The sequence below is a fragment of the Colletotrichum aenigma genome, assembly GCF_013390185.1.
Source record: "Colletotrichum aenigma strain Cg56 chromosome Unknown KSG_Cg56_contig07, whole genome shotgun sequence".
NCBI lineage: Eukaryota > Fungi > Ascomycota > Sordariomycetes > Glomerellales > Glomerellaceae > Colletotrichum > Colletotrichum aenigma.
This window is the reverse complement of record NW_023500913.1, coordinates 3,995,821-4,022,591: the sequence shown is the minus strand read 5'-3', so window position 1 is coordinate 4,022,591 and position 26,771 is coordinate 3,995,821. Positions and strand designations below refer to the sequence as shown.

At 53.7% G+C, this 26,771-nt stretch overlaps 10 protein-coding genes across 10 annotated transcripts; 5 read left to right on the top strand and 5 right to left on the bottom strand.

Moving 5' to 3' along the window:
- Positions 1–3,379: 3,379 nt before the first annotated feature.
- CGCA056_v011356 (uncharacterized protein) lies at positions 3,380–4,684 on the bottom strand (the record flags this gene model as incomplete). The annotated part of the gene is made up of 1 exon (XM_037326602.1): positions 3,380–4,684. One exon carries the CDS (start codon positions 4,682–4,684, stop codon positions 3,380–3,382), a length of 1,305 nt encoding a protein of 434 aa, XP_037176077.1.
- Positions 4,685–5,242: 558 nt separating this feature from the next.
- CGCA056_v011355 (uncharacterized protein) lies at positions 5,243–6,834 on the bottom strand (the record flags this gene model as incomplete). The annotated part of the gene is made up of 3 exons (XM_037326601.1): positions 5,243–5,721; positions 5,787–6,747; positions 6,814–6,834. The coding sequence occupies 3 exons, from the start codon at positions 6,832–6,834 to the stop codon at positions 5,243–5,245; spliced, it is 1,461 nt and encodes a 486-aa protein (XP_037175850.1).
- Positions 6,835–7,524: 690 nt separating this feature from the next.
- On the top strand, positions 7,525–9,561 carry HSPA12A-0 (Heat shock 70 kDa protein 12A; the record flags this gene model as incomplete). The annotated part of the gene is made up of 7 exons (XM_037326600.1): positions 7,525–7,586; positions 7,655–8,222; positions 8,274–8,468; positions 8,530–8,730; positions 8,783–8,889; positions 8,937–9,159; positions 9,214–9,561. 7 exons carry the CDS (start codon positions 7,525–7,527, stop codon positions 9,559–9,561), a joined length of 1,704 nt encoding a protein of 567 aa, XP_037175851.1.
- A 1,675-nt stretch (positions 9,562–11,236) lies between these two features.
- On the top strand, positions 11,237–13,006 carry patC-0 (Efflux pump patC; the record flags this gene model as incomplete). Its single annotated transcript, XM_037326599.1, has 2 exons — positions 11,237–11,883; positions 11,932–13,006. 2 exons carry the CDS (start codon positions 11,237–11,239, stop codon positions 13,004–13,006), a joined length of 1,722 nt encoding a protein of 573 aa, XP_037175855.1.
- A 920-nt stretch (positions 13,007–13,926) lies between these two features.
- QPCT-0 (Glutaminyl-peptide cyclotransferase) lies at positions 13,927–15,098 on the top strand (the record flags this gene model as incomplete). Its single annotated transcript, XM_037326598.1, has 2 exons — positions 13,927–14,570; positions 14,621–15,098. 2 exons carry the CDS (start codon positions 13,927–13,929, stop codon positions 15,096–15,098), a joined length of 1,122 nt encoding a protein of 373 aa, XP_037175856.1.
- A 259-nt stretch (positions 15,099–15,357) lies between these two features.
- Positions 15,358–16,512, bottom strand: CGCA056_v011351 (uncharacterized protein; the record flags this gene model as incomplete). The annotated part of the gene is made up of 2 exons (XM_037326597.1): positions 15,358–15,779; positions 15,837–16,512. 2 exons carry the CDS (start codon positions 16,510–16,512, stop codon positions 15,358–15,360), a joined length of 1,098 nt encoding a protein of 365 aa, XP_037175854.1.
- A 736-nt stretch (positions 16,513–17,248) lies between these two features.
- Positions 17,249–18,531, top strand: CGCA056_v011350 (uncharacterized protein; the record flags this gene model as incomplete). Its single annotated transcript, XM_037326596.1, has 2 exons — positions 17,249–17,960; positions 18,020–18,531. 2 exons carry the CDS (start codon positions 17,249–17,251, stop codon positions 18,529–18,531), a joined length of 1,224 nt encoding a protein of 407 aa, XP_037174838.1.
- Positions 18,532–19,369: 838 nt separating this feature from the next.
- Positions 19,370–20,047, top strand: CGCA056_v011349 (uncharacterized protein; the record flags this gene model as incomplete). The annotated part of the gene is made up of 1 exon (XM_037326595.1): positions 19,370–20,047. The coding sequence occupies one exon, from the start codon at positions 19,370–19,372 to the stop codon at positions 20,045–20,047; it is 678 nt and encodes a 225-aa protein (XP_037175229.1).
- Positions 20,048–21,207: 1,160 nt separating this feature from the next.
- On the bottom strand, positions 21,208–23,028 carry CGCA056_v011348 (Asparagine synthetase domain-containing protein; the record flags this gene model as incomplete). The annotated part of the gene is made up of 4 exons (XM_037326594.1): positions 21,208–21,279; positions 21,339–21,875; positions 21,926–22,345; positions 22,399–23,028. The coding sequence occupies 4 exons, from the start codon at positions 23,026–23,028 to the stop codon at positions 21,208–21,210; spliced, it is 1,659 nt and encodes a 552-aa protein (XP_037175228.1).
- Positions 23,029–24,945: 1,917 nt separating this feature from the next.
- Positions 24,946–25,791, bottom strand: LAM1-0 (3-hydroxyacyl-CoA dehydrogenase-like protein LAM1; the record flags this gene model as incomplete). The annotated part of the gene is made up of 1 exon (XM_037326593.1): positions 24,946–25,791. The coding sequence occupies one exon, from the start codon at positions 25,789–25,791 to the stop codon at positions 24,946–24,948; it is 846 nt and encodes a 281-aa protein (XP_037175237.1).
- Between the last annotated feature and the right edge of the window lie 980 nt (positions 25,792–26,771).

The following is a 26,771-nucleotide window of genomic DNA, read 5'->3' as shown; positions in this document are numbered from 1 at the left end:
CAGGGCCGTTGGAGAGGGTTGCTGGCGCCGTACGGAACGCAGCTCAACATGGCTTTCTTGCCGTCGGTCTCAGGGTAACACGGGCGTCGATTCAATGGCAATGTCGGTGCAGTGAGATGAAGGTGAATGAAATTGTGTCGGTGAGAGTGAGACGGGCGGGCAAGGCAGGGCAAGGTGTCATCCCGGTCCTTTGGGATCTGGGCCAAGACCAGTTTTTTTATCGACCATTTTCGCAGTGCAGCAGAATCGCTCGTTTGGGCTGCCGATCTTGGCTTTTTGGCGGGTGGTTGGGTCGGGTCGCATCCGCCATTCGGTCGGTACCTAGGTATCCAGTGGCCACACAGAGACCCCGGAAACGTGATTCTGGTGGGCCTCATTTGCAGGTTCGGTTGCCAGGTGCTGCGCTGTTCCAGTTTTCGTTGTTTTTGTGGTGTTTCGCTGAGACTTTCAGCGACATGCTTTGAGGCTTCAAGGCTGTTGCTTGGAGCGTGCCGCCTGTCTGGGTGCCTTGGGGGTCTGGACAGTTCGCCCAGTGACATTTCCAGGCACTGCCAGGCAGACTCCGCCACTCTGGACACCCTTGAAGGCCTCACTATGGGTCTTGGCAGGTGTTTGGGCGGGTCTCTTTCCGGGGTCATGCCGCTGTGCCGCACCCTGCCGTTGCCACGGGACCTGCCAAAGATGCGAAGAGGCAGGTGCGATTGAGGGTAGAAGGGGATGGAAGGAGGGCCCTCAAAAAAGAGGAAAGAAGAATGGGAAGGCAAAGGGCAGGACCCAAAACACCACACCAATGGACAAACAACTGCTGTCATCAAAGATTCATCAACACGGCCACTTTCGAGTCATGGCGTTACGGCGGCCGTTCTTCATCTGGGGTTGCATTAGCCCCGTCAACAACACTTCCGACCTGCATCCATACATACGCCATTCCACCGGTCCCCGAAAACCGTTCACCGTCCTTCTGCTCGTCATCGCCGGCTTTCCTCCCCGCCCGCCCCGGTCACCGCCGCTCCCTTCTCCTCCCCAACAACTTTCTCCGCCCCTTGTCCGTCCTCGGGCGAGACCGGCTTCGGTGCCGGGGCCTCGTCTTTGCGCAGCTTCAACCCGCCGCTCCATCCGATCCAGCCCCTTTCCCGGGGCCCCTTCGACAGCGTCACTAGCAGAGACAGCCCGATGAATCCAACTGTGCCACGTCAGAACCGAGTTCGCCACACAAGACAAGCATGAGAGAGATAGACTTACTGGTTGCGCCACCGCTGTACCTCCAGCCGCCTTGCGCATACAGCCTGTTACCCACCGCTGTGCCTGTCAACTGTCCGCAGAACACCGACACCATGTACGCTGTGTTGACCCTGTTCCTCGCCTTTGGGTTGATGGTGTAGATGGCCGTCCTGTTCGCCGTCTGCGCCGTCTGGATGCCGATATCAATGCAGATCGCCTGGATCACTGGCCCCGCCACAGTGATTGTGCTCGTGAACGCACCAACAAGGCACCCGATCAGGATAACCGTTTGTCCCAGCACCGAAGACATGAATGGCACGTACCGGTCCATGATGAGCCGCCCATACACCGGCCCGCCGCAAATCGCTGCAATGCCAATGAGCGAGAACAGACCGATCGTCAACGAGGGATACTCATATGGCGGCGAAGCCAGCAGGAATGTCAGCGTCGTCCAGAAGGACGTGAAGATGGAGCTGATGCAGAATCCGATCAGACAGGCGTGCACCAGGATCGGCGAGCTGAAAAACATGGTCACAATTGTCCACAGCGCCTTGAAGTAGTTTAGCCCGTCCGGGTTCGTCGACGGATAGTCCGGCATGAAGAAGAAGAGCAGGATCAGGAGGAGGTACTGCGTTCCGAAGGCGAACCAATAGATGTTGCGCCACGAGGTGAAGTTGGCCACGATTCCCGAGAGCAGACGCGCGATCAGCATGCCAAGCATCAGACCCGACGTGACGATGGAGAGAGAGCTCGCTTTGCGGTTCGCCGGGGCCATGTCGGCGACAAGAGGGAGCATGAGCTGCGGCGTGACTGTAGTGACTCCCACGAGGAACGACAGCGCGGAGAAGACAGCGAAGGAATTGGTCACGCAGAGGCCGAGCCACTGGATACTGTCAGGTTTGTCCCGATATGTGTGGAAGGAGACTTACCAGCATCGCCGTGACCCAGATAAGAATCAAGATGAACGGCCGTCGCCGTACCATGTCGCCCAGCGGGCAGATAAGGAGCAAGCCCGCGGCATACCCAGCCTGCATCAGCGTCGCAACTGACGACGCCCTTTCAAAGCTGATGTCGAATGTTTCGGCAATCTTGTTCAATACGGGTTGGTTGTAATACAGAACCGCAACGGTAAAGGTCGCCGCCTGCATCCATCAGTCTTTCGTCGTCCGCGGTGCATTTCTAGACACTCACCACAGCATACAAAAAGTTATGCGCCAGCGAAAATTGCGGAGGGTTGTTCGGGTCGTATCGAAGCTTCTTCGGTGTCCAAGTCAACACGTTCACCGCGAGGTCCCAGACCCCGTCCCGTCCCTTCTCATCTCCAACCCTCTGAGAACCACAGTCCGAACTCGACGACGGCAACGTCGTCCCAATGTCGCCGTCTGGTATCCTCTCCGTCTTCTCGTCTGCGAAGCCATCCCGGGGAGAGTTCAGGGCTGAACCCTGCGGGCTGAAAGCTTCCTTGGCGGGTGCTGCCGCAGTGGCGGACGCCACAACCATGTCCCTGTCCGTGTCACCACCTCCGCCATCAGCAGAGTCTCGCTTCTCCAACATCTTGCCTCTTGCGCCGTAGAACGGCGGCAGAACGAATCCTTTGAGGGCCGCTTCAAATACTCTTTTGTGATGAAAACCTTCGCAAATGGGTATGCATCCAAAGGCCGTTACCTTTGAGAGAAATTCCCGCTTGTTAGCGCTCGCGCGGAAGTCCGTTGGGGAGGCTAATTGATTAGAGCAGGTGACGAAGTCATTGCCCTGCGCGATCTCGAGAGTCTGGGCGGGCAACGGTCAAGTCCAATATTGCAAACCAGAGGAAGCTCTCAATCTTTTCGCGAACACATGTCTCGGGTGCAGTCTTTGGCACGAGGGAAGAGAAATTTTCCACGATATTTTTCGGCAATTGCCAGGCTACTCTATGACGCGCTTGGTGAGGGGACCATCCGCGATGGATCTACAGGCGAACAATCGCTGGGGTAAGTAAGATGGGGGAGCCAGGGCACGCCGCGAGCGGAGATAAGCGCCGTTTCGATGGCGCGAGACCGGGGTCTGGTCCTATCATCGCAGTGGGACATCGTCGGCCGGCACCGACTCGGCGTGGGGGGTCGGGAGTGGGAATCCGGGGTCGGACGGTGCTTGGTTTGACCACCAACGTCGATGTTTGTCACCGTCTGCTCGTGATGCCGGGTCCTGGTGTCCTTTCTCGGGCCATCTTCCTGTGTTGTCGTGCGGCGATTGATTCCGACCAGAAACCAACATACTCCCTGCCTTTCTTTTTCTTGGAGTTACTCCCTGGCCCAGTGCTTGCTGCCTTGGGGGGCCCAGCCATGACCAAGCCCTGCTGTCTCTCTTGTCCTCTGGCTTCAAGAGAGTCAATGAAGTCCACCGGCTGCGTAGCGCCCTCTCCAAGTATCGCCCTACCCTTTGCCAAATACACCCTCTTGAATTCCCCCCAGATCTTTCCCTCGGTGCTATCATTGTCGCCGTCCTTTGTGGGCCGTGGACAATACGGGTCATTGTCCCAATACGCGTCCGCCGCCATCTGAACCCCTTGCGCATCCGCCTGGATCCTAGAACACTGGTTAAAATCCAACAACCAGACGCAAACGGTGCTCTGCTGCAAGCCCGCTACCCCGTCCATCGTCCCTGCCTTCCTCCACGTCGTGACCCTCTGCGTGTTAACATTGCCGTCAAGCACTCTAAAACCCTCGGCAGATATCCTCCGCTCTGGCGGCCCGCCAAGCACGAACTCGATATCGCGCCCATCGCTCCTCGCTTTCCAGTGCACCACCGCCAAGGCCTCCGCCATAGGCGCGACGAACTGTATCGCGTCGAGGTCGAGTAGCTCCATCTTGTCGAGCGTGAGCTCAAAATTCCGCAGGGAAAACGTACCCTGTGTGTGGAGGCTGCTCGGCCGCCTGCGCCCGAGGTACAACCTCACCAGACAGGCGTCATTCTTCTTGTTCTCGAGCGCCTCCGCCATTTGTTCTTTCGGGCAGAATACGTCGACAAGGGATCTGCGAATTACCCGCGGCAGGGGCGGGATGCGCTCGGCGCAGAGGACGTCGTTCGGCTCACGGCTCGGTATCTTCTTGGCCTGCGCGGCGCGCCAGATGGTTACGTCTTGTGCGTGGAGGTAGTACGCGGGCTTCGGCACGAGTGTGGCGGTGGGTACGGCGGAGATGGCCTTGTAGATGGATAGGTGCGCGCCGAAATCGTTCCAGAGCTCGTTTTGCTTGTTGGGTTTCGCGACTTTGGCGATGGCGGAGGGGGAGAGAGCGTAGATTATGGCGCAGCAGCCTTCGCCTATTTCTGCGGCGTCGGCGGTGTTGGGGGTGTCATCGGTTTGGTGTTCGTGTGGGAGGGTTGTGGAGGAGGACGAGAGGTTGGTGGTGAGGGAGAGGTATTGCTTGAGAAGCTCCGTGGAAGGGGAGGAGGGGGAGGAGGGGTCGATGGTGGTTGTGTTCATGATGGGCGGTAGGCGTGACAGGCGGGAAGTGAGAATTATGCGAGACGGGTGGGTTTGGAAGCGATTTTGGAAGATCTTCGCTGGTGGTATTTTTCAAGTGCGAGGCGGTAGTCATACGGTTGTGGTGGCAATACTTTCGGAGACGGACAAGACCAAGATGGTGAACAAAAAAGCGGCGACCTTGATAGCCTCTCAAGTTTCAGACATCGACGACCTGAAAGGATGTCTGCATACCTACCTTTTCTAATGCGTTTGCCCCAGAGTCCAAAAGGTCCCGACATGAGCATGCAAGGTTTGTATCCAGCCACCTCGCAATAAGTTCAACGCATCATCATGAACTTTCCCCTGGGTTATTTCGAGATGCAGCACAGCATGTAAGAATATGTGAGTTGCAATTGTCTAAGATGCTATCTGATGCCAAGTGCTATGTTGCTGTCTCGTTGCACTTCCCTGAAAAATTATTCCCAATCGTGATGGGATGATATGCAACCTTGCAGCAAATGAACATCCTTCCAAATGGATGTTGAAGAAAGAAAAGAAATTGCAAGCCAGTATTTCTCAGTGGCAAGCAACACGAGCCTTGACCAATCGAAGTTGCTGATCGTAGTGTTCTCCATCCGCTGTGCCGTACTTGACGAGACCCGGAGAAATGGGGAACTTCAGGGAGCTCCTGTGGTCCAAAGGTTCCTTCACCCAGGAATCAGCTTCCATCCAGTCAGCGTCATAACGGGTGAGGCGCCCACGACTCGGAGCATGGGGCCGGTCTAGCATGAAATGTGCCTTCGATGCCATGAAGATGCCATGAAGAACCAGTGCATCTTCGATGATCTTGCAAAGGTTCTTGAAGAGCCTGTCCATACCGTTGTTGTTGCGAACTCCGTTTGGAGACACAAACAGGTAGAAGATCGCAGCATGATCGTCGGCAACCTGCTTAAGCTTCTCTTTGTCGACTCCGATCATATCTCCAATCATTCTGCCGCCTTCAGCTTTCCAATGGAAGAATGATTTAGCTTCTGCATCCTTCTTCAAGGCATTGCCTGGATTGGAAAAAGTTAGCCACAAGTTGATAGCATGGGCGATATTTTAGCTGTGGTCATCTTACCTGCCATGCCCTCCACCATAGTAGAAAAGCATTCACCCTCTAAACCGCCCCAGCATACGCCTGAGAGCGTCTGAGAGAATGGCTTGAAGACTTCTCGCAGGAGCATGTCCCAGATGAGCAGCTCGACAACGCTGGATCTCGTGTCCTCGTCTTGGAGAAAGCCATAAATACGTTTACTCACGATGCTGAGCAAGCAACCTGGGGCTTTGATGTTGGCTTCGATCTCTTCCCATGAAGGACATTCCGTAAGGATCGTGGAGGCTAGGTTATGGATGCTATATTTCATCTTCTTCCAAAGACTCAAGATCGCATCGTCCGAGACCTTGCCTGCCTTTCCAAGTGACTTTGCCTTTGCGATGGATGCCTTCTTGTCCATGAGCTGAGATGTGAGCTTCTTGTTGTTGTTCTGGAGAGTTGAAATGTCTGCTTGAAGCTTTTGCATCGCTCCTTGATAGCCTTCTTCCAGCTGAAAGATCTGATCCTGGAGATGCTGAACTGTCTGCGTTTGTTGAAGGTCCTTTTCTTCGGCCTGGTGGAGTTGTTCACGATAATTGCTTATCGATTTCTCAAGATACGAGACGACGTACTCCTGCCTGCTTGTGTACTTTTCCTCCTTCAGGAGCAACTCTCTGTTAAGCTTTTCAACCTCCGCTCGAAGAAGAATGACATTCGCGTCTTGCTGCACTGGGCGCGGCTTGTTGCACTTCTCAAGCTCCTTCTCGAGCTTCTTGATCTTTCTCCACTGTCTGTTCATCGTCTTGTTCTTCTTTTTTATGACTTCGGAGAGATTCTTCGTGCCGAAGGAATGTTGCGAATGGGATTGCTGATGCGTGGAAGGGTTGTCGGCCATGACGGTTGCGGAACGCTCCGTGGCAGGAGCTGGAAGGCTCTTTGCTCGCGCATGCTCCTCGGGAGTGACAGATGGAATTTCGGCAAGAGAAGAAGTCGAGCTTTGCTCTTCCTAAAATGAGATGATGAGTAAATAGTTTACATCCAGATTTCAAACGACAGCCATGTTGAATCTTACCTTCTTCACCTTTGAATCCATGGTGTCTCTGTATCACCCAAGCGCTAGGTATGAGTTGGGTTGGGTTTGTGAAAGATGGTAGGTTAGGTTGGCAGAAGGAAAGAAAAGAGATTGAGAAGGGGAGCAGAAGAAAGGTATTTATCTTGAAAAGTGCGGGGCACCACGTAAGTAGCCAAATCTAGAAGTTTGCTCCTGTGGCTCTTTCCGTTTCTACCTAAGAAAGCTTGACGATGGGGTGGACCTACTGAGATTTCAGGCCATACTCACTTGCTAAATCACAGAAAAGGCAGGAACGTCTTCTGTCTTCACATATCGACTTTATTTCAGATTCATAGCCGCTCCTGCCTCAACATTTAGCAATCTCAACTGATCTTTCTCCACTTTTGGTTATTCAAGCCTGCTTCTTGTTTTCACTTGACTTCAACTCTTCCATCCTCACAACAACATCCAAAGTCTTTCACAATTATCTCCATCACCTCAAGACTTCAAATAAGAACAGCCTCAGGTAAGTCTACAAATTCAGTACAGCCTCACTTCCTTTCTTCAAGCCCATTCATTCCACGCTTTGCTTTCCAAATTCTGGTTTGAGCTGCCTGTTCCTACCCTTCGACTTCTTCATTACCCCGAAGTGATCTCATATATCAAACTTTGCATACCATCTTCTCGCGCTTTTAGCTGACTGCAATTTCATTACTTAGCACCCTTGCCAAAATGGCCAACAAGTCAGATGATGAAGAGCATGTCATTATCGTCGGAATCGACTTCGGCACCACGTGAGTTTACAGCAAGATCTCATTCTCAATTCCCAAGCTGACACTTGACGCACTTTCTCAGGTGCGAGCTGGGCTTACTCGGGCGAGCCTAACGACATTGAGGTAATCAGTCGATGGGAATCTAAGCTGAACCTCAACTCCGATAAAGAGAAAGCGCCGTCTGCTATTCTCTTTCCCGGCAAGCGGGGAAACATCTCCTGGGGCTATGGCATTCCTCCCAACGCAAAGCAAGAGCCTATGAGATGGTTCAAGTTGTTGCTGGTGGACGAGAAGGACCTTCCCAAGAAGGTTAAGAACTCTTCGCAGATTTCCGCAGCTCGTAAGATGGTAGGTGAGGAGAATAAGGACCCGGTTGAGGTCATCAGCGCGTACCTCACCCGCTTCTGGAACCATGCAATCGAATGCATCATCACCTCGGCTGGCCAGGATCTTGTGGATATGTGCCGCTTCCAAGTCGTCATCACGCTTCCAGCTATTTGGCCCGACTATGCCAAGGCGCGCATGCGGAGGGCTGTTGACAGCGCTGGCATCTTGAAGGAGCGCCCTGCTGGAGACACAACTTTGTTCTTCATCTCTGAGCCTGAAGCTGCTGCTCTTGCTACCATTCGGGACTTGAGTAAACGACCAAACATCTTTGTGAGAGATCCTCTGATATTATTGGTATTCCTATCTAACATTAGCTCTTAGGTCGGTGATCACATCATTGTGTGCGATGCTGGAGGCGGTACCGTTGACCTCATCAGCTATGAGATCCTCAGTATGGATCCCTTCGTGGTTCGAGAGGCAGTCGAAGGCGATGGCGATCTTTGTGGCGGTGTCTTCCTTGATGATGCATTCATTGAGCTTATCAAGAGAAAGGTCACCCCTGAAGCGTGGGCCAATGTGCCTAAGAACGAGTCCAAGAAGCTTCTCAACGATGATTGGGAGAACGGAATCAAGACAGGTTTCTATGGCCAGAATGATGACTTCTCTTTTGGTCTGCCTGCTGAGTGCCGCGCTCCGGGTACCTCTAAAGCGCAAGAAGAACCTGGTTCTCGACCGCGATGACCTTCTTACCGTCTTCGACCCTGTCATCGATCAGACTGCGGAGCTTGTCCAGAAGCAGATTGCCGCTGTCCTGAAAAAGACAGATAAGAAGCCCAAGGTATGGGTTGCTCCCAAACTTGCTGAAGGCTGGCTGTTAACATAAACTGCAGAAAGTCATCTTGGTCGGAGGCTTTGGTCGATGCGTTTACCTTCGGACGCGTCTTCAGGCTATCATCGGCAAGGGAATTGAGATTCTTCAAGGATCGGGCAACAAGCCGTAAGGAAAAATAACCCACAATACCTTTCTTTGCTAACACAAAACAGTTGGAGCGCCATCAGCCGTGGTGCAGTCATCAGCGGCTTGACCGCTCGCAATCTTGCCCCCGGTCTTTCAGTTGGAATTACTTCAAGAATCTCTCGCAGAAGCTACGGTGTCACATACTGTATGCCTTTCGACTTTTCTACTCACGACCCCAAGGACAAGTACTGGTGCACCAGTGAGCACCAGTGGATGGTGCGAAACCAGATGGAGTGGTTCCTTGAGCAGGTACGGCTTTAGATCATGCTGGCAGGGAAACATTTTACTGACTCTCACTTGCAGGGCACTGACGTTTCAACTGCTGATCCGGTTCGTAAGGAGTATTACCGCCTCCTAGAGTCGACTCCGAAGAAAGTCTCAGAGACTATCTATGCCACATCTGCGTGGCCTGCTCCCAAGACCTGCACACAGGATGTCCAAGAGCTTTGCACCATCACCTGGTCCAAGAAGATCGACTTCAAGTCTCTGAGGCGCTACACAAGCCCCACAGGCAAGATGCTTGGCCGGCTGGAGTTTAGTGTCGAGATGACTTGCTCTGGAAACAGCGTCGACTTCGCCGTTCTTCACGATGGAAAGCAAGTTGGTGCTCAGAATGTCTCGGTGATCTTCAAGACGGAGGATGATGCTTAAAGAGGAGGCCGGTTTTCTTCAACTTACGGAATTTGCTTACGAGACGTCGCATAAGACGTTGATATTTGCTTGCATTTGAGGAACAGGGAGGATTTTTTAGCGAAGGATGTACCGCCACATAGATGGCCATATCGCGAGATGGATCATTGCAACACGCAGGATTTTGGGCAGAAGATAGTCCATAGTACTGAAAATTTTGAGTTTTGCTTTAGCTACGTGGCTGAAAGTCATGGTGAAGTGATCATGGCCTTGGCATTCTTCAAACACTACTTCGCTGTTTGAAAAGCGTAAGGCGCACGCATTGAATCATCGAATGATGTTCTTACTGACCATAACGGCCCAGCAAATAAGCATTCGCTTCTTGACGACAGGCTGATTTGCAGTAGCCTATGTCAGCACCATCCTAGGTGAATTATGTCACACAAGCCCGACAGCCGTTAGCTGTGAAGAGCCAATGACCGCTGTTCCGGGTCAGCACCACGCGCATGTCATGTGTTCGCGGTCGAAAGAAACAATTGCAGGTTACAGCGTCACGCATTCAGAGGGCAAGAATGCGAGTCTACGATTGGTCTGATATTACGTGCATCCCGTTTCGGTCTAGACTTACGCGGCGGCTGATTGGGGGGGGGATCAACGTGCTGCAATATTGACCGCTGGTGAGCATATTATTTGATGCGCTTGCTGACGGACGGCCGCTGGCGCTTCGGATGTGGTCTTGGCGTAACGCAAAAGGGCACGATGGACGATAGCAATAGAGAGGATTGGACAAGAATACGCCATCAAATTCCCGCAGCTCATGGCAAACTCCGAGGGTGCCGGTGATAGAGGTTCGGTACAAAGCTATGGCGTCGGTGTGCTGTCCACGTTTGCTCGAGCTTATCTCAGCCTCAACGGCCACGATTGGACTACGATATCGCGTCCCGGGAGGGAGTCTCCGTAAGGCTGTTTGTGAGGCGTCTGGTTGGTGCGTGCGGATTGGGAGTCACCATTTGTGGTGCTTCTGAGATGCAAGACGTCAGCGTTAGGTTTTGAAGGTGGTCCTTTTCGCAAATTCGGGTCAAGGGTTTCTGAGAGAAGGCGGCCAACCGGGTGGGTGGTTGGGCCGAATGCGACGGGTTAGGGATATGATTTGGATTTGGCTGAAGTGGTGGGATGGGTTCATGCAGCTCTCGTATCTTTGCGGTGTGAGGTACCCGGTAGGCAGGGGCTCTTTGGCAGGCAGTCTTTGAGAGCGGATATGCGAATGGGATGGGCATTCTTTGATCTTATCTCCACGCAGCCTTCATGGCCTGAAAAGTGTTCTTCGGGGCTTGCTTTCCTGAAAGAGGCAACCGCGTAAGTTCCAGAGACGTCGCCTGCCGTCAATGGGTCGGAAACGACGAGGCTGTTCGGGCCCAGTTGGCAAGTTGGGCGCGCCTTCGACGCTGACTTGATGCTATGACGGGGGACGACCTGGTGGACGAGCCAAGAACAATATGCAGCTTACGACACTGATGATCCCATTCCGAGGCCGTGAGATTGGGCTGACAGCTTGTCTGATGGTCTCATGGTGGGCGAGGGAGGTGATATATGGGCGTGCCGAGTCCCAGACTCCCGGTTCACTTCCATCCAGCTGAACGACAAGCCAAGCTCCTGAGGCCCTCGTTCTGTACCCTCTCCGTTCTATACCGACATCATGGCCGTCGAAACCGAGAAGCAGCCAGGCACTCCACCCACAGGAGGCCCCTTGGAGAAGGCAGAGGCTGACAATGCCTCCACCAAGGGACCCGTCTCAGGGGACAACACCGACACAGAGCGCGGCGCCGCAAAGGAGACAACCTCGGAGCCTGTCCGCACCGTGACCGGCATCCGCTGGATCATCGTCGTCTTTGCCATTCTCTCCTCGACCTTCCTCTTCGCGCTTGATAACACCGTCGTCGCAGACGTGCAGCCGCAAATCGTGCTGCAGTTCGATGCCATCACGGACATTGCGTGGCTGGCCGTCGCTTTCATCATGGCTGCCACTTCGACGAACTTGCTCTTCGGGCAGCTATACTCGCACCTTAAGCCTAAGTGGCTGTACATCGGGAGTGTCGTCGTGTTCGAGGTGGGCAGCGCGGTGTGTGGTGCGGCGCCAACAATGAATGCTCTCATTGTTGGGCGTGCGTTGTGCGGCCTTGGGGGTGTGGGCATGTATCTCGGGGTGATGACGCTGATCGCTGCTACGACGACGATCCAAGAGCGGCCTGCGTATCTTGCGTCCATTGGGTTGACTTGGGGTTTGGGAACTGTCTTGGGACCTGTTGTTGGTGGTGCATTTGCCGACTCGGGGGCGACATGGCGGTAAGTCTCCTGCTTCATGATAAGCTTCACCTACTAACGCAAGGGCAGCTGGGCTTTCTACATCAACCTTCCCATCGGAGGTCTCGCCGCACCGGTGTACCTCTGGATGCTTCCCTCTCCCGATCCCCAGCCTGGCGCTTCTCTGTGGCAACGTCTCAGGGAGATCGACTGGGTTGGTGCTCCTCTCATGCTCGGCGCCATCATCTGCTTCACCATGGGCATCAGCTTCGGTGGCGTCATGTACGATTGGAACTCCGGCCAGGAGATCGCCCTGTTCGTCGTCGCTGGCGTGCTCTTCATCGTCTTTGGCCTCCAGCAAGCATACTGCATCGGTACCACCAAGGAGCGTCGCCTCTTTCCCGTCGAGCTGATCGTGTCAAGGAAGTACTACCGCACCATTATCCTCATGTTCTGCATCACCGCCTCCGGCGGATGTGCCATCTTCGTGCCGGTGTACTTCATCCCAGTCTTCTTCCAGTTCACGCGCGGCGACAGCGCGATTGACGCTGCTGTGCGTCTGCTTCCCTTCATCATTCTTGCGGTGTTCGTCACGCTTCTCCAGGGCGGCGTGCTGTCGCATCCATCTGGTGGACTGTACTTCCCCTGGTTCACGGTTGGCGGAGCGATTGTCGTCGCTGCGTCGTCGCTGATGTACGTCGTCGAGCCGAGTACAAGCACGGCCTGGGTATACGGAGCCTCGGCCATGCTCGGAGCCGGTGTCGGAACTTTCACCCAGGCGGGCTTTTCCATCGCGCAAGCCAGCGTGCCGGAGGACATGGCGGCCGTGGCGTCGTCAATGATGGCACTAGCCCAGACGAGCGGTATCAACATTGCCCTGGCGGTCGGCAATGCTGTGTTCCTGAACAGGGCGGAGAAGCGGCTGACGGAGATTCTTCCGGATACTGTTCCGGAGGAGCAAATCCAGCTTGCCATTGCTGGCGTCGGAGGAGACTTTGTGCAGACATTGCCTCCGGACATGCAGGCTGAGATTCTGGATGCTATCGTCGAAGCTCTGAACTTGCCGTACATCTTGGTGATTGTCGCTGGCGCGGTGGTTCTTGTGAGCAGCTTGCTCTGCAAGAGGGAACGCTTGTTCATGAAGCCGGCGGGCGGCGGTGCTTGAGGTTAATGGAGACGTCCATGGCCACTTTTTGGGAGATTTCGGGATTGAGGTTGATCACGATGAGAAAGAACGACGGAATGCTTTGGAAGGTTTGATGTATAATTGATGGCATATGACACCTACGATACTGGATTAGCTTGTTTGTCATGACTCCCTGCGTCGACATGAAGATCTTGCTCCCTTTGACAGGAGTCAAGGAGCGTTTGGCCTTAGCCCCTTGGATCCAGATAAACTTCCACACGTGCCGACTTCCATTGTCAGAGGCTAGCGAGGGATTCGGGATGTTCGCGTTCCTGTGTGGCAGGCTCGAAGGACGCACTATTGCTAGTTCGCGCTCAAGATACGATGCTGCGCCATTGCCGTTGCGATCTTGGGTCTACCTACGTATTCTTGGCATGATGACATGAAAACAGACGGAAAACCACCTCGCTGACAGCTGCCAAATGCTTCGGACCTGATCGCGACAGCTGGACAGGAAACGCGCTCGCGAAGGCACGTGCGCGACGGGCCGATGTGGAGGCGACAGGAGGCAGGTGGAGGTGCGCCGAACGGCCGAGGAACAGGTCCCTGCCTGCAAAACACCTTACTAATCAGCTCAGACCCACTGCTTTAAAACACCAGCCAGGGGTCCTTTGGAGGTGCGTTGCAGGAGAGTTTCGCTCTAACCTCTTTGGGCCATCCCTTCCTCGGTCGGGGGAACGTCCAAAAGTTGACACCTCTTCGGAATCTCAAAACCCATCGCCACGACTCTCACCCAAATCGTCGGACTTCCGTCACCGACTCATCAATCAACCGAACCACCAATCCCGCACGCCTGCGCACACATCGGCTTACTTTCCTGTTCATCGAAGGGCGCAGCATGAGTTCATGAGAACCCGAGGAGGATCCCATCGCGTCTGCTGTCCCCATCACAGCCCGCCATGGCCGGCCTCCCTTTGGTGAGAGGAGGCGGCCATCTCTGGCTGTCAGCCTTGCTGCACCTCCTTTTCGCCGCCTCCGTCCGCGCCTACATGAACCTGTCGGACACCGCGCTGCGCAATATCACAATCAACGAGGCCGACTTTGACATCCACAACGGCCCGCTGCTCGCCCCCATCCTCATTCCGCGTGTCCCGGGCACGCCCGGCCAGGTCAAGACCCAGGAGCACTTTGTCAACTTCTGGAGAAAGGAGCTGCCTAAGTGGTCGATTGAGTGGCAGAACTCGACCGGCACGACCCCCGCCACGGGAGACAAGCAGATCCCCTTTCAGAATCTCATCTTCCGCCGTGAGCCGCCGTGGAACAAGCTCGGACAGGCCAATTGGTTCACCCTCGTGGCTCACTATGACAGCAAGATCGAGCCCGAGGGCTTCATTGGCGCGACGGACAGCGCGGCGCCGTGTGCGATGCTGATGCACATTGCGAAGGCGGTTGATCCGTACCTGACTCAGATGTACGATGAGATGGTGGCGCTTGGTGAGAATGGCGGGACGGTGCCCCAGGACATGGGACTGCAGATTCTATTGTTGGACGGCGAGGAGGCGTTCAAAGCGTGGACAGATACCGACTCGTTGTATGGTGCGAGGTGAGTTCAGGAGGTCTCTGGATGAAAGGTTATGAGCTGACATGAAGTAGGTCATTGGCAGATGAGTGGGAGAAAACATACAACCCAGCCATGTCTCATTACAAGAACCCCCTCGAGCAGATCAGCATCTTCGTTTTACTCGACCTCCTGGGCTCAGCGAACCCGCAGGTCCCGTCATACTTCCAGACGACTCACTGGGCGTACAAGAGCATGGCCAAGCTGGAGAAGCGCATGCGCGACCTCGGCATCCTGGAGACCAAGCCCGCCATTCCTTTCTTGAATGACGCCGAAAAGGACCCCGCGCGATTTGGACGCAGCGGTATTGGTGATGATCACGTTCCCTTCATGGCGAAGGGCGTCAATATTCTTCACATGATCCCGTCGCCATTCCCCAACGTGTGGCACAGGCCGGAGGACGATGGTGAGCACCTAGACATGCCCACAGTAAGGGATTGGACGAGAATTGTGACGGCGTTTACCATGGAGTGGCTTGACATGAGCGAAGTAATGCCGGAAGACGCTGCATAAATATAGCATACGAATTTCACGGATTGTTTTGAGTAATCACTGAGGCAAGGCCGAGTTGAGGTGAAGACGTTCGTGGTATTACTCGTACATTGTGTTTCCTGCAAAGTTGTCTCCTCCCGCTGTCATTTCTGCCCAACCTTCTGCTAATAAACCATTGTAGTACCCCTCGAGATCCCCGGCGGCATCATCCTCGTGGCTCTTATCTGTCATTGCTCATCCTCGTTGTAGTGTTCCCAAAGTTCGCCCTTGACATTCTCTCTCAGTTGCACTGGCGGTTCCATCCTGAAATTGACTTCTGCTTCTTCATATGCTCTCTCTGGGGCTGCGTCACCGGCGAGGGCATGTCTTCAATGCTGATAATGTTCATGGCCAAGACCTTGGCTTGCTCAATCGGATTGCAATCGTGACCATCCCAGTTTTCGACCATCATCAACTGTATCTTATTGTACAGGTCTGCTACACTACCGAGGTAGACAGGGTTGCATCCGGCAATCAGAGGGGCAGGGTCGATTCCGGCTGTTTTGCAAGCCATCATCACGGATCCAAGTACCGTGTTGTTGCATTTCATGTTCTGGAGCCATCCACCAGTGCACCCTTTGCCGTTGAGAATTTCTTGGGTGTACAGCCGAAGAGGCGAAAAGAGCGAAGACACGGCGTCTTTTCTGGCTCGAGCAATGCCATCTGGTACCATGGTCAGTCAGCAGTTCTGGGAGCACGGGGCTGGAGTCAGTAGCTCACCTAGGATGCCAGCTGCGTCAAGGTAGATGTTGAGTCTCATGAGCTCGCCATCTGTGTCCAGGACCTCGCCGTCCTCGTTGACGCGACATTCCCGAGCGATTGCTTTGGCAACGTGGCCGAACATCTGCTCGGCACCGAGTTCCCACGCGATCCAGGCCAAGAGGTCCTTGTGAGGGCTGCATGGGATGGCCTTCAAGTAAGGTACCCACTTATGGAGCCAAGGGCGTGCGATGCCGGTCATTTGATATTTGTTGGTAATAACCAACAATTCGAAAAGCTCCTCGACTGTAAGGCGTGCGGGAACGATGTCGAAGCGGCCATGAATGATCAAGAGGGCCAAGAACATCGGCTCGATGGCGTCGTTGAGGTTGACGGCCTTGCTGCGACTGCTGTCGGCCTCGGCAAAGTGTCCGTACAGCATCTTGCAAAAGACGGGCGAAGCACGCGACAAGGCTCGGGAGCAGACAACAAACCGCTGGCCATTCTTGGAAGTGTCGCTCGGGTCACTTTTGACGGAGGCAGCATCGTCATCGTCATGGTCGCGGTCCAGGCCATCGTCGTTGCCATCTTCGGGGGTGACCAGCAGGCAGAGATCCCCGCGAGGATCCATGTCGAAAGCGCCCTCTTGCTCCATGAGCGACTTCATCCAGTGCCAAGCGGGCTCCGTACGACGCATGGCTGTGTTTGCCGTGGAAGACTGGCGGTACGGAGGCGATGGCAAGCGCGAAGAGGAGGTACGACAGGTGAAATTCAGTGGCAGGCCCAGGATGGAAGTGGTGATGAACGCAACAAAGAAAACCGATAGCGGCTCGAAGTGATTGGTAAAGTGAAGGGGAGAATGAGTTTGGAGAGAGGTCTCGGGTGGAAATCAAAATGTGTTCGAAGGTGAGAATCGAAGGTGAGAGTCGGAGTGGTGGTGGTGGTGGTGAGAGTGGGGGTGAAGGTAGAGCTGAAAGTCTGGGAGATATCTTGCAGGTAGCGGCTTGGACAACCGGATCGTTCCTTCCTTTCCAAATCAGAAGAGGAATATTTCTTGCCTGAGGAATCCTCGCGTTGAAAATTCCCGGCTGTGAAGTCTTGGAATCTCTGCGTCGGTACTGGTCTTCGTCCTCTCGGTCACCAGAATTCCAGAAAGAGCCTGGCTTTGAGGGACCAACTACCCTTCAGGTCAAAGTCCCGGACTCTTCTTTTCCCTCCACCTTCCAAACCCAGCTCTACATCATTTTCAGCAAGCACCAATCTTTCGGTTTCAGCAAGACACCAATTGCAACGCCACAAAAGTTGTGTCGCCAGCAGTCTCAGTAAGTAGCAATCTCACCTGTTCGCTTTCTTCCCTCAAACTCCTTTCCATCTGCCTGGTCATTCTCGCGCACTCAACCATCAATAACTGATACTCTCTCTCAGAAATCACAATGCCCAATACATCAGCGGACTTTGTGGTAGCCAGGATGACCAATCCGTCGATACCCAGCCACAGCGGTGAAGGAAGCAAACATATTCCCGTCTTCGTGATCCCTCTCTGGCCCGGCCTCCGGGCCGCGATGTTGCCCCTCAAGGTTGGCAAGGCATACCACTTCGATACTCACGGCGATTTGACTCTCAAAGTTGGCGGAAATCGTTCAGCCTACCACTTTCTCGTCTGTTCGCGCACACTCCGCCGCAGTTCGCCCGTCTTTAAGGCCATGCTGTTCAGCGGCTTCGCTGAATCCAAGCCTGCAGATGGCTCCGCCTGGAACGTCCAACTTCCCGATGACGACCCTTCTCCTATTTTACTCGTCTTGAGCATCATTCACGGCCATTTCCATCATGTGATCCGGGAGCTCAAGGAATACCAACTTCACGAACTTTTAGTTGTGACAGAGAAGTACGACATGACCAAGATTCTGTACCCTTGGGCTTCGAGCTGGTTCGCTCCCTATAAGGAAAGAAGTCTTATCAACAATCAAGCCTCATTTTCCCTGGTCTGGTCATCTTGGGAACTTGGACACAAAGAAGCCTTTTGTAGGTTTGCGAGAGGCATAATGCTCCAGCAGCCGATCGATGTCGAGGGCGAGCTTGTGACGGATGAAATCACTTTGAGTCGTCTGAGCGATTCGCCATTCCTGCAGCCTCCTGGACTTCTTGGTATGTCTCCTTAACACAACCCAATCAACTTCTTTTTCATTCAGCTTATCATTTTTCAGAGAGCATCGCACAGGGTAGAAAAGTCCTGATAGGTGATATCACAACCTTACTCTACAATACGATCCAGAGACTGTACACAGCTCCCTCGTGCAATGGGAAGCCAACCGTTCGATGCAATACCTGTGGGTGCATCATCGGTCACGGTGATATTGCTCATTCAACATGGTGCATCAAATGCAAATGCAACCGGGGAACGACGAAGGGTTTCCATCTGTCACAAAGACTCTGTGGGGATTTGGTCTTCGGCTCTCTTTCCAAGCGCGTCACAGGTCTCGGCCTAAAGGATGTGGCCTTTCTGGAGACACCAACGCCTGAATGTCTACTAAGTGTTAACAAACTTTCCGCGGAGATACAGGCGATGACCATCGATCTTCCTGAAGAGCACAAGGAGTGCAATCCTCTGCCAGCGCTGAAGGACGAAATGCAGAAGCTGGTGGACTGTGTCTCTGCCCCCATCACGGAGGCGCACATCCTATACCTGGACAACCAGGCGAAGAAGACCGGCATCTAAGGCATGGTGTGCGGTGTCAGTACGGTCTATTTGGTGGATTGGAATTGGAGTCACGATGGTAGCAAGGACGATATGGGACGCTGACAGAATTGAGATCGCTGAGTTCCAATTTTATGGACACACAGCCGAATAATGTATATCCGAGACCAAACACAGATCAATCATTCTGACCAGTCCGATTCCAAATCTTGACTGGTTGTCGATACCGATGACATTGAGGCGACTTTTGGTTTGCCCTTCAGCGGTGATGTTTCAATCGAAGAAATGAAAGGTGTTGTGGCTGGCGAGACAAAAGAACTCCGATATTCATCCATTGCTTTCTAATGCTGTTCTTGAACACTGTATGATAGACCCTTGACATACCATTTTACCTCTCTACGAGATCAACTATGCTGGCTCAGACTTGCCTTTACGGCGTCATTGCTCGTGATGTTGTATGTGAGGCGTTCATGATGCATGCCTTGACCCACCTCTCCGGCGATCGCCCGTTTGCTGGTGAAGTTCATGCTTTATTACTGTTTTCAAACCTGCATTGGAAAATGCGCATCGACCAGAAGAGCCTTCAAAGTCTAGGAATTATCGAAGGATTCCAAATGCCACTTTTCTGTAGAATTGCTGAACCTCAACAGCGCAGAAATTTCTGGTTCTCCTTGCTTACTTACGGTGGTCTTCCCGGCCGCCGATTCCGCACCGAGCACGATTCGGCGACCCGCCCACGTCAAACACTTCACGGACCACCACCGATTTTGAATCAAAGTTCCTCCCTCGCCTCGCCTTCCCCGCTTCCCTCATATCGGACCTCGAACTAATTCTACAACATTCCAGAGAAGCAGCAAACATGTCGAGAGAAGAAACGACGTCTGATGATGACGGCATGAGTGCAGACATGGCCAAGGAAAACAAGCCCGAGCCCGTGCCCTTCTGGGAGTGCCTCAAGCCCGCCACCTCGACGATTGAGTGCGGAAAGGCCTTCAACTTCGACCCGATTGGCGATCTGACCCTTAGTGTCGGTGAGGATGGGGTCGCCTACGAGTTCGTCGTCTGCTCCCGAACACTCTCTCGGTGGTCACCGGTGTTCCGCACCATGCTCTACGGTGGCTTCGCGGAATCAAGGCCTACTGAAGCTGCCTGGAGCGTCAGCCTACCCGAGGACCTTCCCTCAGCCATGTTCCTTGTCCTGAGCATTATCCACGGCTACTTCGGGCATGTGCCGACATCACTGAGTCAAATCGAACTGTATCAAACGCTGGTTGTGACGGAGAAATACGACATGACGAAGATAGTACGCCCATGGGCTACTACCTGGCATGCGCCTTACAAGAACATCAAGCAGATCAAGGGCAACGAGCTACTTCTTTGGATCTCATGGGAACTTGGATGTGAAAACACCTTTGGTCTCCTTGCGAAAGACTTGCGTCTCAGCTCCTACGTCAACGATGACGGAGAGCTAATTAGTCAAGAAGGAGTCGTTCTGAGCACGTATAGCTGTCTAGAACCGTCCGGAATTATTGGTTAGTTGAGACGAAACACTTTGAGTTCAAACCGCATCATCTAATTAGGAGTTCAGAGGCCATTACCAAAACCCGTCAACAGATAATAGATAAGATAATAGCATGGATCTATGCCACGACGGACGCTGCGTTTAGAAGACATAGATGCGTGGGCAAACCGGATAGCCGTACATGTCCAAGCTGCGACAGCCGATTTCCCTTCAGCGCAGACCTCTTCAGATTACAGGACGGGAACCCAGTTTGCCCTCGGTGTAAACATAGTGGAAATGTCATCCAGTTGAACCCGCCAACTTCTGCTATACTGTCATTCATGTGTAGCGGCCTGGTCTTCGGCTCACTTGTTCATGAAGTCAATCAGATATTAGGGAAAGACTTCGCGTTGATGAAAGAACCGAAACCTCACTTTAAACAAAGTATAGACCACTTCTCGCGATTGATCACTACCTTCCCTCGGAGCATAAGGCTTGCGATCCCTTGCCAGCCGTGCGGGAAAACATCCGATTGTTGGTACAGCAAGTTCCTTCTCCGGTGACGGAACAGCATTTGGAGTATATGAGGAACCAAGCGAAGAAGACTGGCATCGTCTGAAACTTGATGATTGATGCCATGGATGGGTTCGAGGCGCGTGAACTCATCGATGTTAGGTATGGGTGGTATGGAAAGCTGGCAGGGTCGAGGTCGCGCGTATCCGGCGTCGTGAATGCTTCTTCACTTGGTATCTGGGTTTATGAATTGGAATAGAAACGGCTTGCATGATTCTGAACCATACCATAACGCAATGTCTTGGGCATGCTCCTACGGCTGCTTCATATTCCCGTCTCCGTGATACGCATGGCGCCCAAGACCAAATGGAGGAGATTGTGCAATTTGTCCGTAATACACATGAGCACAACTTGGGTGTACTTGGCGAAGAGCCGCTTCGATTGAATGGTGGTATATACAAGGCAAGGTGAGCCTACATCGGCTCATACTGGCTCAGACTTGCCTTTACGGCGTCATTGCTGGTGGCCTTGTATGTGAAGCCTAGGTGCACGCGGTCCAGCGAAGGGTTACTGCGATGCAGAAACGCACAGCGCTGGACGCATGACTTCGGCGACCACCAGCTCGGAAGTATCTGTGGATCATCACAGCCAGCTTTCAGATGCACTTGCAACCCAGTACCACGTCAAGGAGCGATGAGCGTAGTGCCCTTGGTCTTTCCGCTTTCCATCTTGGCGGTTCTTGAACCGAATTGGATCTGGCGAATGGTAAGTCTCCTACTAGACCCTGTCAACTCTCCGTTGGGAAGGGACTTACGGCTCTCTTCTTCTCCCGAGCAACGGAAGTCATGCCGAGTGCCTCCGCCAGGAGCCTCAGAACCCTCTTCCCAGGCTCGATCTCTCCCTCCACCTCGCCGCGACCGTAGTCGCACTTTTGCCACACCGGACACTCGATCGCCCACTTGACGAAGTCCTCATCTAGGTACGGGAACCGCACTTCGCGGCTCCAGTGAGCCATGGCCCTGTCGTCGCGACCCAGGTTGCGTTTGCCGAGGCGGCCGACATCGAGCTTGAGCTCATCCAGCAGGCCCGGGTAGCCTCTCCTCGAGAATGCCGTGGCATGTCGGACGTAGCCGCCGAAGAGCTCATCTGCTCCAAGGCCGGAGAGGAGTACTCTCGCTGGCGTAGCGTAGTCGACGGCGGTGTCGGAGGGGTGACTTTGGGACTTGCCGATGCCCCGGGCGGCAAAGTACAGTGCGTAGGCAATAGAGAGATCCATCTCGGTGTTGTGTGGGTACATGAGGGAGATCACTTGGCTCCGGTGAGTGATGACTTCTTGGTATGGAACGTCGACCTGCTCCTGGTTAGCGATTGAAGGCGCAAGGTGATGCGGAGGGGACTCACAGCAATGAACCTCCACTGGCGGTCCGGACAGACCGCAGTCAGCTCAGCAAAAGAATTTCTGCCTGTGATTCTGTCGGGACACGCCTCGTAGAGGTTGACGCCGGCGGCAGAGTTCTCCGATTTTGACGCGAGACGGGGGTTTTCGAAAGCGACATTGATGAGGTCGATGCCTTGCTCCGGTGGCAGCAGGTCACTTGCCATGCGCGCCAGGACTGTACAGTCCAGGCCACCTGAGAAGAGTACAGAGATTCGCGTGTCGTTTCCTGCATCGTGGGCTGGCGGCTCCGGTACCTTCCATACGCGCAGCTTGAGCGATTCAGTCAGCTGTGCTCGCAGCGTCTGGACCGATGAAGAGGTCGCAGTGAGCGACGGGACGTCTGACGGCGGTATTGTAGTGTTGAAGACGCCAATGTTAAGGACCTATCATCGTAAGTAGCAAAACGAGACCAATCCCGCGGCGATCCACGACTTACCGTACCCTCCTGCTCAACAGACCAAGACCGAGGTGTCAAGGGAACATTCGGATCGATGTCAAATGACGCAACGTCAACCACGTAGATGCCGTCCGCCTCGACCTCTGACCACTCCGGCGACGTGCTCTCCGCGATGCTAGACAGCCTCAGCCCATCCTTCCGATTCAGTAGCAATGACCGTCTTCCCAAACGGTCGCGACCAAAGTAGAGTTGAGATGACGACGCGTCGTAGTAGACGAGCGCGAATGGTCCTTCGACCGTGCGGAGCGCGTCCAGCACTGCATCTTCGCCCGCGGCACGGCTACTGGCCGCTACCAACAGGGCGAAGACGGCCTCGCCATCGTTGCCTTCAACGGGCTTGCCCCGAATCTTCCAAGCCTCGCCGTTCCAGCAGAGCACCGAGCCCGACGACACGTCGCGAAACGGTTGCTTAGTGACATGGTCACCACGCAAAGCCAGCACCGTTGATGTGAAGGTCAAATGCAGGGGTTGCGCGTCGGTGCCAGAGGGTACTGCTTGGGTGCGAACTTCATCAAGATGGTCCGGACCGCGATTGCAGAGACAAGTACGAAATTCTGTGGGAAGCGATTGAGCGTCATCACGCGAGATGACGAAATGAATACCGCACATGTTAGATCGCGTCTGGGAGAACCTTCCACGGGATTTTCCAGCGGAGCATCCATGGATTCGATTATGCACAAATTATTGCACCACAGGAGCGAAAAGTGCAGGGCATGCGCCACACTCACACTGCAGTGTCTATCCCCACTCCAGTGCATGGACCACACAGCATTCACCAGCCACCCGGCAGCCACGCCTTGACGATGCCGGTCGCGGCTGGCTGAGTGCCATCGTGAGCATCACAAAAACACAGCAAACAATTCTACAAAAAAGTTTAGCACGCTGCAGATCGGAAAAAAGTACTTCCTCATTAATAGCCTAGATGATCACATATGGCCTTCTAGTCATGAACAGCCAAAGCGACTTCCTTACGCACAAACCCCAAATTAGGTTGCAACCCAACAGCGTTCTCGTTACCTTCCACCTTTTCCCCAGGAAACCCTGTGAAAACACTGATGAAAGAATTCAGAAGATTCAGACGACTACTTCTGATCATTTTCGAGTTTCTGCTCTCGAAGATACTTCACGAGCTGTTCGGTTGCGGGAGAGGCGATATCCTGAACCATATCCTCCACGGCCTGCTTGATGGGCTGATAAGGGTTTCCAGTGACGTGCAGCCCAGCCATTGCCTCCGCCATCTTCGAAACGGTTTCCAAAAGATCGTCGGCACTCATGTGGCGAATAGATTTACTGACCATGACGAGTGCCTTGTCGACGATCTGCTTCCGAGAGTGGGTGATCTCATCTGGAGCAAAGGTTAGAAAGAATGTCGAATGCGCCGGACAATACTTACTGAGAACATCGGTAACACCGAGATATTTGTATGCCGAAAGCCTTGTGCCGTTACAGTCCACCAGTTCTCCCTCGCTGTCGACGCGGGAGGAACGCAAGATGGCCCGGCTCAGGCGGTTGAACATGAAGCTGTTATCGACTTCCAATGCGACCCAGAATGGGAAGTCCTTGGAAGAAATTGTGTCGTCCTGATACGGTGCAAACCAGATGATGTTCCAAGGCTTGAGGACCTCCAACAAATCTAATGTGTCCGCGGTGACCAGAAGGTGGCGCATCTCAACTCGAGTCAATTTCTCGGGCAGAAAACGAAAGGATGAGTGCACGAGAGAAAGCAAGACGAAGAAAGGGGCAATCGCATCCTCGGGAAACTCGACAATCCAGGGTTCAGTGTCGTTTCGCTTGGACTCGGCGAAGTTGCCATACAGAATGTCCTGGAAAGTGGGTGACGGACGGGCCAGAGATCTGGAACACACGAGGAAATCCTGAGACTCGGATTCATTGTCGCACTGGTCGCCAACTCTGAGGATCAAGTTACCATCAGGATCCAAGATGATCGGTTTTCCGGTGGGATGGTTCTTCAAAACTGCCTCCAGGCAGCTCCATGGCGCAACTTCGACATCCAAGCCAAGCTCTTTCGAAGAGTCCATATGGGACAACGTAGTGTTTGCAGGTGCTCGATGCTTGGGTTGCTTGTGGCTACTGGGGTAGTTCAGTAATGACGACCAAATGATAGAGACAACAGCCAAAACTCAAGTGAGAATGGGGAAGAGGAGTATCCAGACGGGGGCTGCCGTGGCTTTTCAGTGGAGTGATAACTTACTTTTTGCGGGAGGCGGATTGCTTTCTCTTATTCCTCTGTCTAGACATGGCAGACTATCGGTGAGCGACACGCGGAAGCTACCAGTATCGTCAGAGCAAATGGTTGGAAGAAGCTGAACGGGTTCTGATTCAAGTGAAACATGCCAGGGACCTCATAGATAAGGGGCATGTCAATCAGAAATGGCGAGACACATCTGTGTGCCGCCTGACAGAGAATTTATGGGTCTCACCTTGCAGCTTCAGGGTTGACCTGGTGCCTAGGTAGAGCCTTTTGATTCTTCAAGAGAGCTTTAAGACTTTGTCTCTTCGGTTTCATTACTGCAGCTTCAAGTAAGACCGCTTTGCTGATGCCCTCCTTTGTGCCAAAACCCTCCTTTCTTCGGCAGTGTACAGTCCATCTCCAGTCTTTTCGCCCAGTCTTCCCCTGGAGACGTAGTTCTCTTCCAGCCAATCTGCATATCCCGCTTTTTTGGGATCAATCACACCCATGTTCACCCTGTTCCTCTCTACCTGCCAGACTGTGTCTAATCCAACCTCGTCCATCTTCTCGCAAGGTCCTTTCTCGGCATGAAAGAAATCTCGGAAAAGCGCATCTATGTCTCTGGGGGAAGCAAGCTCAGCTTGCAGGACCCTCAGTGTGTCTGTCTTTACTGCAGACCAAATGCGGTTGAAAACGAAGCCCACCGACTCGTGGGGCAGAGCCAACGGAGTAAAGCCAACGGTTCGCATCTGTTCTTCCAGGAAAGGCATGAGTTGCTGATCAGTAGCACCGCAAGTCATCAGCTCCACGTAAGTATTGCGAGGAGGCAGATGGTAATGAGTGTTGAGCAAACGCTCAGGGCGGGCAATCAGAGTTCTGAGCGCCGAAGTGGGCCATGTCGAGCTGTTGGAGGCAATGATGCAGTCTTCCGGTACCAATGCGTCAACCCTGCCGAGCATTTCGCGTTTGATCTCGGGATCCTCTGGTAGCGCTTCAATCGCCATCCACGGGTCGGCAGTACATGCCTCTTCAAGCACTATGGTCGTAGAGACGCGACCGGGATGGGTCTCGCGCACAGCGCAAACTGCAGTCAATGCGTCTCCAATATAAACAGCTGCTGATGCCAATGCCTTCGAACTGACGTCGTAGATGATGACCGGGCGGCCCGTCGAGGCCCACATCACGGCGAGCCGTCGGCCCAGGACCCCAGCACCCAGGACCACTACAGGCCGAGATGCGGGGTCTTCTGGGGGCGACCATTTTGGGATCGGATGCTCCGTTTTATCAGGAGAATGGCTTGAGTATGGGCGAATTTGATGTTGAAATGAGGAGAAACTTGATTGTCGGCATTGAGTTGTAAGTCTGGCTTTCGGGAGAAGTGCTGCCGTCGCAGCCGACAGAAGTCTGCCGACTGCCGCGGGCTTTGTGATGCTTCGGTTTATGAGAGCGCTTGCGGTGGGCTGAATACGCCATAGCTGTTGGCCTGCCTTTCTTGAAGTCATTGTTGATGGTGCTGCTTTAGTGTCGATTTCGAATCCGAGGGAAAGATGGCCATTTTATGTTAATGGTAGAGTCCTTGCGCTCGCCCGATGATAATGGCAGTGTCGCCTGATGGAAAGTGGCCTGGAGGGTGGCGTGATGTAGTCGACCAACCCTCGGCTGACCACGTTTGCCAAGTTCCGGTCGTCGCGGCTCGTATTCCATTCGCATAACGCAACTGGGGAATTCCCCCAGATCTCCCCGGAAAAAAACTGGTCATCAGCCCTGTGTGTCGATGCGGTCATCATCGCGCCCCGCTCACTCTCGTCGTCCGCTGCGCCGTCCCCGCATGGCGTAACGTGAGGCTACACTTGAGAACAGTGAGTGAGGATATAGAACGCCGTGGTACTACTACAGTTTTTGTCTAAATTTTTACTTCCTGATGTTTTCTGGCATCCATCTCTCAAGGCCTTAAGGATAATACTGAGCGAAGATTTGCCCGCGACACTGGGGCCTGGTTCATCTACTGAGGGTACCAGCCACAGCGCCACACCCATATCAGCCACGGCTAGCTTGAGTCCTTGTTGTTGTTGTTGTTGTTGTTGTTGTTGTTCTATTTAACGCCGTGGCGGCAAAGGCGCAGCCGCCCTTGCGGCCGACCTCCCGAGGGGTATATGGCGTG